At 32.5% G+C, this 10,198-nt stretch overlaps 1 protein-coding gene across 1 annotated transcript; it reads right to left on the bottom strand.

Annotated features, from left to right (window-relative positions):
* Positions 1-1,694: 1,694 nt before the first annotated feature.
* LOC134260457 (uncharacterized) lies at positions 1,695-10,188 on the bottom strand. Its single transcript, XM_062743010.1, has 17 exons — positions 10,054-10,188; positions 9,718-9,938; positions 9,429-9,610; positions 9,131-9,329; positions 8,245-8,406; positions 7,960-8,149; positions 7,715-7,878; positions 7,433-7,615; positions 6,184-6,414; positions 5,932-6,102; positions 5,642-5,845; positions 5,058-5,315; positions 4,781-4,963; positions 3,508-3,702; positions 3,313-3,388; positions 3,188-3,211; positions 1,695-1,934 (listed from the first exon to the last, which is right to left on the bottom strand). Exons 2-17 carry the CDS (start codon positions 9,851-9,853, stop codon positions 1,865-1,867), a joined length of 2,628 nt encoding a protein of 875 aa, XP_062598994.1. The 5' UTR covers positions 9,854-9,938; positions 10,054-10,188; the 3' UTR covers positions 1,695-1,864.
* Between the last annotated feature and the right edge of the window lie 10 nt (positions 10,189-10,198).

The following is a 10,198-nucleotide window of genomic DNA, read 5'->3' as shown; positions in this document are numbered from 1 at the left end:
TTTGCAAATTCTGTCTGTTATAACACTTTCGTTTCCGCGCGATATCTCGAGAACCCTTTAAGCTTTTGCAATGAAATTTTACGTAACAACTCCCTGTTGCCTAAGGCAGACCCCTATTTATTTTGAGGTCAAAAGGTCAAAGTTCAAGGTCGTAAAATTATACATTATGTCTGTGTGTAACACTATCCTTTCCGGGCGATATTTCAAGAGGATTTTGAGCGTTTGCAATGTAATTTTATACCAAACCTCCCTAGGACCTCTCTCACCCCTCTCAAAGTGTCCCGCCCCGTTTGTTTTATTAGTATTTATTGTTTTACATGTCGCTATTTTTAGCGCAGGGGCATGAGGAGAGTTGTTACGTATAAATCAGGTTCTCGGAGGACTTTATATTCTTATTACATTAGAATTGTTTAATAAAGGTTAAATTAGACACCATGCATTGTGTAAAATTTTGACAATATCGAGCGTGAATGTATAAATACATGTATGTGACTTCATCTTTGCATATAATTTTCGCTAATGTTGGTAGTTGCGTGGTCTAATGGTATGTCTCTCACTTCATATGTGAGAGGTCCCGGGTTCGAATCCCGGACGGTCCATTTTCTTTTTTTTTCGAAATACTTAATTTGTTTTACTATATGAAGTATTCAGCATGTAAAATGAAAAAATTATGAGGTTTGGTTTCTACAAACTCATAAAATCATCATTACAGTGTGAGAAATATTCCATATAAAAAGAATCTTATATACACATAATAAAGAATAAGCAATCAAATCTTTATAGTTTATATGCATATTGACATATGTGTATTTTATTTGCTTCAGTATACATCTATACATTTAATAATTCTACAAATTCAGTCAGGGGGATCCGACTTTTTCCCGAAGCGGAGGACACGAATTCTCTGAATTAGCTTGTTCACTTTTAATTTCAAATGCTTTTACGACCAAAAAATTGAGAAATAATGTAAAATTAGATATATTTAAATTCAAACTCATAGAAAAATATTTTAAGTCGATTTAATTTCTCCTTAAAAATGTCTTAAAACTTCTTTCAAGACATTTAACCATGCTGTTTATTCCTTTAAAAAAAGTAATTGCTACATTTGGGAAGTTTTGTCTTGAATACAGAACATAGAAAAATCTTCTTTTTTTCCCATGATGTGTAACATAAATTGAAAACCTTTACATGTACATTGACTAAACTAATGCTCACAGAAATATTTTTAATTTTATTTATTATATATTCTCTTTTCACTTTCTCTCCCTATTTGAGCCACTAAAATCATCAACAAAATATGTATAAATTTGTACAGTCAGTATTTTTTTTTTTTATTTTTCATATTTTCGAGAGTGGACAAAAAGAGAAAACATATATATATATATTTACTTTGTATTATGTAATTGGCACCTGCTTTTATCTCTGTTTACAGAAGTCCTTGTTGAATTTACGCATAATGTGCATTGTTTAAAAAACTTTTGACAGAAACTCTCTATTATCTCTAAATTTCAATAAGAGTCATTCCATACTATTCATACACAGAAATAAAAATTAATTTAAAATTTAATTTATTTAATAAAAGAAATAAAGGGCTAGAAATACTATACACGGGAATACTATACACGGGGTTACTTTCGCCTTTTGCTTTTTTCACCCATTTGCACTTGCGAACAATTTTGCCCCGTTTTAAATTCGCCTATAGTCATAGTTCTGTTTAAGAAATTATGCTGTGTATCTTGAATTCTCCCTGTTTTAAATTCGCTCAACCATGAAGAGGGCGAAAGGTGCGAAAAAAAGGGGGCGAAAATATATCTGTATACAACAGCTTCATGGGACAAAAATTGCACATGACGCGATAAGATTTTCAAAAACTCTGTAGTTGGAAGTTGCTAGTAAGTGCTGGTTGTCTGTTTTCTGCTTTTGAAAGTGTTTCACTGAAAAGGAGATACGCATATTAAATATATAGATTTTACCTTCCAATAAAATCAAATAACATACAATTCACTTACATATTAAGCAAAACATTCGACTCATGCAAAGATGTTTAAAATCAAGATATATATACGAGGGCTGTCCCAAAAAGTCGTAGACAGGGAAAACAGTTTAGTTCCCATTTGCTTAATTTAATTTTTTTTCCCTTGTCATAGCAAAAAGTAACATTTTATGATCATGCATTTCAAGTTTCATGATGATATCACATCTAATAAGAAAATTATGTAAAAATAAAGAAAGCATGTATGTGTACACCGGCGCACGAAAGCAAGCGTAAATTACATCTACTTCACTCGCGTCTATTAACATTCAATATACTTTTTAAAGCGAAAGATTACTCTTGATTAAGGGACTTATTTAAATTCACTACGGTCCGTTTGTTTGTTTGTTTTTTTTTAACCAGATTCAAATTTCAGTCGAAATTTAGTCAAAAGATTGCCTTATATTGTAGGCAACAGAGAATACACATTGTTTGACATCGGTCGCGATCAAGATTGTTACCAATTCTCTGCGTTTAACAAACAGTATTCTACTTATTACATTCCATAACTATTTTCGGCATAGAGGAAAACTCTCATTGAATATCGTGTCATTTAAAAATAACTTCTTTATCAAAATCTGGTGTATAGTTTCACTTCTGTACTCTTTTTTCCCGTCTCTGATGTATGTAAACCATATCCAACACAATTTTTTTTTACAGCTCCCTGCTCCCGTTACGCGTTTGACGACGTCATTTTCATCAAACTCATTCCAACGATACTATGAAAATCATGACACCAATCGTCTGTTTCTATAGCAATTTATATGAAATTTTGACATATCATTAAGATTTTGATTCTAGTTTCAGTGATTTAAATTTGAGTTCAATGTATTACGTACATGTAGTACTAAAGAAATAGAAGCAAATGTAATAGTTATATGCGTTGATTATTCCAAATTTTGTTCATGCGCCGACAGGCCTTATCGGTCTTCATATAAATTGTCCCAGTATCATTAATATGAGATATATATTTAAAAATTCACAAGTTCAAAGATTATTGAATATTTTATGTCTATGCAAAATTTGGTTATTATTGGTTGCGTGTTTAAAAAATTATATACATTGTCTACTACTTTTTGGGACAACCCTCGTATTTTATTAATAAGCAATTTTCTGCGTCATTCTTTTAAAAGTTATATCTAGTCATCATATTACCTTAGGAAGTACTTTTTTGTTTTTCTACAACGAAGATAAACAACCGTTTTCAGACTTTGTATAGTTTCAATGTCATAAAAGAAATGTTTAAAACCGCATCACCAATGTACATTTATAAACTTTACCTCCTTTTCCAGTTGATTGCCAGAAATAGCAATGAAATAAAAACAGCGATACCCCCTCCAACTATAATCAACATATCTGGAAAAGAAATGATAAATCTTATAAAAGAAGTATTTTCCTGTACTGTTCTTTACACTGTAGTTGTTTGATAGATGTATATGAGTATGATTGAGGAAACCAACTTCTTATTCACTTACAAAGGGATGTTCCTTCATTGACTTTAGTATCTTTCTTTAAAGAACATTCTTGTTGGTGTCTTGATCCCCTTCCGGGAGTTGTCTGCCCAGCTGGACATTTTGTACACGACAGTTGACCTTCCTTCTCCTGATAACTACCAAAGTCACACTTCTCACAGGTACTGTCTATATAGAATCTTCCTGGAGAACATTTAACTGGAAAGGGGAATCTTTAATATAGTTGCATTCGATGAATAAGTACTACATCTAGTATAATCACGGGATATAGATTTTATATAATTATTTATTTATGGAACATGATTTTACATTTTGTAACATATTCTATGGTAATGAAACCAACATGTGCACTTATTAATAATGTAGTATTTAAGGCAGAACCATACTCGAGTGAAGTCACCAAAACTTCATAAAAATACCAGGGGCGTAGCAACAGGGGGGCCCCCACACTTTTTTCCCCAACCTTACTTGTACTATAGGAAATGTTAATTGAAAGCCTGGTTGGCCCCCTCACTTTTAGTGATGTACGGAAAATGTAGTATTAGAATCGGTAATAAAAGTAGTTGACACTGAGAAAAAAAATGTTTACCTACCACCCCCCCCAACCCCCCCAACCCCCCCCACCCACCCACGAAATAGGATTTTCGACTTTGGGCAACTTTTTCCCTTTTTTTTGCTTGTCAACTTTTTCAGGTAAGTAAAAAAAAATTCTCTGGCTGCCCTTCCCCCCCCCCCCACTTTCAAAAACGATGCTACGCCACTGAATACATAATTATCAAAAATAGAATTGATGTAAACCTTTATTTAAAATGATTTTGCATTACATGTAGTTGTAAGGCAGCAGGAATTTGATTTTTCTTTTTTATATTCAAGATTACAAAGTATTGTAATTGACATACATTTACATACACATTCTAACTGCTATCTACCGTTCATACAGTATTTACAATAACTTATCGTTGGAAATTGTTATGTAGTTAATTTTTCGTATTAACAAATTTTTCTTACTGTTTCTCAAACAAATGAATGACATCAATACTTTTCGTAATTTTAATCATTTTCAAATAAAAGTTTTCGAACACTCTTTTATTATATTTCCATGTGAAATATTCCAACAGCATATTAATAATTATGTTATACAGAAAATTTAAGTATTTATTTCAAATCTTCGGTCAAATCCACTTAATAATTTAAGTCGAAAAAACATTCCTATATCCAAACAGGAAACTACCTTAAGGGATACCGGTATATAGAAATATGAAAAATACCGAATTACCACAATAGAATTTGATGGCTGCAGATCCTTCGGGGCATTTTACTCCGCTTTCTGCACTGGCTCTTTCAACGTCTATTTCAAATTGCTCGCCTTTTACCTCAATATCCAATGAATGATTGATGGCTAAGGCATGTAAGTTGTTTACAGATGTAACGAGATTAGTGTAACAGATGTCCGAGTTATCTGTGAAACATAAGATATATCAAAAACGAGTTTTTTGTAAAAATTACAAAAGACATTGCGCATATGAATTCATTTCAGTGAGGAAAAAACTTACATATTTTAGGATCACAGTTCATCGTGATCGAAAACCCAATGTTTTCAACACCTATCGATCTCTTGTTTCTTTGTTTACATGGCGTTATAGTTGTATTTTCAGAAGAACATATTCTCTTTTGAAAACAGTCTAACTGCCGTAGACCATTATCTATGACATTTTTCACTTCTTCACGTATTGTTTCAAATGTTTGGTCACAAACAAGATCTTTATAAAAGGCTGAATAGGAAACACCGAGTTGAGAGCTCTCTTGGATTTCTGAATTGAAAATAAATAAATGCTGAATCATCATTGCATAGATATTCTATGAAATATCAATGTAAATTAAACAGAGTAGGTGAACGTCAATATACTACATGGAGTTTTAGAGATTAATGAGTACATTTTACAATTAAAGAGTAAAACTCTACACGTTATAAATTTTCAATTAAAAAATGTAGTAAGAGTAAAGTGTAAATTGTAAACTTTATAGTGAATTTAAAAAGAGGTATTCATGGCTAGGACTCTCTGTCGCTTCGTAACACATTTCTCAATTTTACATTTTTTTCGACTTTTTAAAGATACTTTCGCCTACTACTCATTACCAGAACAGACGGGAGTTTTCCCGTCCGGATTGTCGTCGGTTTGGAAATCCCACATGTAGAAAGTGTCCTCGCCACAAAGGTAAAAGGGTTTTGTTTCATGATCAAAATCATAGCCGTTATCGCACTCAATTGTGCAATTCAAGTTCTTGGTATCGTTAACACAGTCTAAGAGAGCATGTTCTGATACTATCAACTGGCTGCAAACTGAATTTGAAAAATAAAACATGCATTATTAGTTTTATTGATTTGAATGCAAAATTGAAACAGAACTTAATATGTCATTAAACTACCTGGGCATATATTGTCATTGCAACTCTGGATTTCTGTATTGTCACCAATGCAGTCCAGTCCCCCGTTATTCGGAGCTGGGTCATTGCAGACTCTTGATCTTTGTTGTGTACCATTACTGCAAGTCACGGTACAGGCCGACCATTCACCCCAGCTTCTCCACGAACCATCAACTTAATCATTTTATTATAGATAATTTAAATCGCACATGTATTCATTTGAAAAAAAACATTTTCTGAACAAAATTTACTCACCAACTTGAATTTCGCAGAACGTGCCTTTGTAGCCACCTGGACAGCTACAGGTATAGTTACCAATTCCGTCAATACAAGTTGAATTATTTTCACATACATTCATTTGACAGTCATCCTTATTAATTTCACAATTTTTTCCAGTGAATCCATAGGAACAAATGCATTCATAAGTATCCATCAAATCTTTGCATTCACCATGTTTACAAGGATTTGACTGACAATCGTCAAAATCTACATATATTTAGAAAAGTAACAATTAATGATCTATGTACCATAAAGATTTGATGGACAAACTTTAAGGAAATGCTCTTCAAATTATAAAAATTTTTTTTCGATAATTATGTATAGTTTAAGCATTATTTTGTGGCATTGTCATAGCAATAAGCAAAAACAAGGTAACCGTATTTAGACAAGCCAAGCCTCACTCTGATGTAATTTCTGAAAGTGGAAAGGATGATACACCGGCCGTACCTTATATATAAAGGAATTTAGTTAAAATAATACCCTCATTTCAGGGGATCTTAAGGAAGCTCTAAACACTAACAGAAACTATTTTTGGACTCAGAAAAAAATATATCATATAAAGATATGCATATTGAATTTTTTTCATTCATTTAGAACATAGGGTACTTGCCTTGTTAGAGCAGGAAAAATGTTCAAAGACAATGGACTATTTGTGAGCAGAAATAAATGTTGTTCACTTACATTGGGAAAATAAACGAAATACTAGTAATCAATTATATGTACATTTCTAACCCTTGGTCTTATATAATGCTAAAAATATTTAATCTATAACAAATCAAGTAATTAACTGTAAATAAGAATTTCTTTAATCTAAGTGCAGATCACTCTAACTGCATAAAACTACCCTATAAATAGAGCTCTTTAGTTTGAAGTGTTTAAAACTTCTTTAAAATATGAATGAGTTTCTGTCGTAATATGTAGGAGGAAATTATTATCATTTTGGGGTCAAAATATCCCATTCATTATTTTAAAAAACCCTTTTCCACATGTCCAAGGTACCGCCAGTCTTAATGCAAGAAATGTGCTAGGTACTGCTCAAAATGAAAAAAAAAAAGCTAAAGGAAGAAGATAGTGCGACAGATATCTATTTGTCTTTTAAAAGTGTGGTAACGTGATACATGTACATATACATGCATATAAATGTGAGAAGCAAAAGTGATAAACACGCCATGGAAACACGTTGATTGTCCCTTTGCCCGATTTTTTTTTATACAAACCACTTTACCATCACATTCACTAGGTGTCCGCTTATAAGTGTCTTCAAAATGTAATTCTTCGAACTGCTTCCATTTCAACACATCCCCGTAATCTTTACTAAAACAGGATTTTCCACTTTCAAGCATTTGAGACATAGTTTTTCCCTTTGCAGTGACAGTCCAAATTTGTAGCTGTGAAATTTCACCTTTACCTTCAAATTATATTTTTAAAAAAACAAAACACTTTAACTTCAGACCACGTATAATATTAAAAATCGTTTTAAAACCGTACAGCAAATATTGTATCATACCTTCCACATAAATTGTATTTTTTCCTTTTTCAAGGACAAAGGTTGACTCCAGGTCGAAACGAAACATTCCGTCTTGATAGACGTGTACAGAATTTCCTTCGGTTTTGTGAAAAATTAACGAATGCCACTTATCTTCCAAGTAGATGGTAGAATCATTTGCTAATCTGTAAAATATTTATTTACATATATTCCTGAATATATTTTAATGTGAACAATACATCAGAAAATGATTTTTAATATCTTACCCTGTTTCAGAGATCCGACCCCCGATCATATTGAGGTCTATTGAAGAGTTTTGATTCTCTAGAGTTAATGTTAACCTTTCGTCACCAGCAATATAAATCCACATTTTCAAAATAAATTTCACAAACGTTTTGGAAGCAGCAAATTCTGTTCTTATTGTGCTTGTGTTATGCAATAACACGATATCAAAATCTGCAAATGGAGAATATAAATGTAAAATGGAATAATTAAACTAAGACTGAAATACCGAAGCTGTAAGTTTTGAATAAGACGCCATTTTGTATAACCTTTACAATCAGTTGACGTTTTTGAGCCCTCGTCTTGTGTAGTTTGGGAATAAGGGCACTTTGTACATTGGTCTTGGCCATATTCTTCAGTATAGGATCCCTCCGAGCACAAAGAACATATGGGAGTGCCATCTAACGACCAACTACCTGGTTCACATGCCTCTGTAAGAATTGAAAACTTTTCAGCCCATTTAGTTTTTAACTTATGTTATTTTAGATGATTCACCTGAAAGGTAAACTGTAACCAAAATATCTTACAGGAGAACACATAGAAACAATTACTTTGATAAATGTAGGTTATTGTATTTTGATTCAAAGAGTTTTAATCCTTTTTGTTTTTAAAGATTATTTCATAACGTAAATTTAAGTAATTTAAGTACTTTTAAAAAATATAGAACCCTGCATTCATCCAAATTTTGTGCTCCCTTAATACGCGTTGTTTGAAATTGTGGGCATACTATGCAGGAATTTTGACCAGTGCTTGGTTGATAATGGCCCTTCGGACAAAGGGGACAATTCCTGGTCTTATTGTCAAAATATGTCCTGGAGCGCATTCAACTGTAATAAAGTAAGTCTCAATCAAACATGTCAATTCATTTTAGAGCTGTCGCTTAAAAGATGTTTTGTTTATAATCAATCAAAAAACTTCAATTTGCAATCCTATTTTGGTCATAACAATCGGTATAATTTTTGACATGATCAACAAAAAATTACAAATGAATGCTAAAATCAAAACGTACATGTACACGTAATTGATAATATTTCAAGTTTTTTCCCTTTGTTTAAGTGAAAATGTCTAGTTACCACATGAAAGCGGTCCTGAACGACGGAACTGTGTTGTGCGGCAAGCCAAAGTAACCTCCTGTGCAGAGAAATCTTCGGGTACCAATACACCTCCATCTGGAAGAGTTAAATTTAAATATCCCTCCTTTTTCATTTCTTCTCAGTTTTTCCGTGACGATCGAAGAACTTTGGCTAAAATTTCTGAATGTCTCTTCAAAGTTTGTTGAATCCAGTTCTGCGATAATCTCAAAATCTATTCCAATATCAGATGATCTTTTTCTTTCTGTTAATCCACATCGAACCTGGTGCAATTCAAGGAAAGAAAGAAAAGGTCTTAATTCGGTCTATTTCATTTTTTTTTAATATTCATGTTTTATTTTTTTAATCAACATATGTAATACCTTGACGTTTTGAACTGTGCAGTCTTTTGCATTGATAAAACAGGCATCTTGATAAAGAGATTCCTTGAAAGCTTCGATAAACTTCTTTTTTATCTCTTCAATTACTGCTTCATCAGTACAATCTCCAGCAAAATAGAAATTTGCATGCATCACGAGCCTTCCACCCGTTGGATGATGTGTTTCTGAAATATTTAAAATTATTTGAGTTTGAGTATTTCAAAGATATGTCAAAAACATTGGTGACTTTGAAAAGAATACATTATTTTATCAAACTTTATTTTTTTATTACTTGCACAGTCTGGTAACGGAAGAGATCCAACGGGTAGCCATTTCCCTTGTTTCATTTTATCTGAAGACATTCCACAAACTAACATATCTTCTAGGCGAAAATTTGTTTGAACATCAAAGCCAGCCTTACAAAACATTCGACAGAATTGCCCACCGAGCCAATTGTCACACACAAGTGCCCCATTTTTGGGATTTGTTTAATTTCTGGACATGTTATAAGAACTGTAAAGACGACAAAATAGAGATTTTAAAGTTTGTATTTTTGTAGCATAATTTTTTTTCGTAATTCAAAATGTCAAAATCACAGTTAAAAGAAATAATAATAAAGGTATGTTACCATCACAAAATGGCAATTGGCTTGAACCCCATGACCACATGGCAAAGTTCCCAGTTGAGGACTTTTCACAGCTGACCGCCTTGGTTCCATTGAGAACAGCACCATAATCACATTCAAATCTGCATATACTCCCATACTTAGTTCC

Source organism: Saccostrea cucullata, unplaced genomic scaffold (genome assembly GCF_032062105.1).
Source record: "Saccostrea cucullata isolate Sc308-1 unplaced genomic scaffold, CSIRO_AGI_Scuc_v1 ctg18661, whole genome shotgun sequence".
Lineage (NCBI taxonomy): Eukaryota > Metazoa > Mollusca > Bivalvia > Ostreida > Ostreidae > Saccostrea > Saccostrea cuccullata.
Note: the sequence above shows the minus strand (reverse complement) of the source record. Positions and strands in the feature narration are given on the sequence as shown.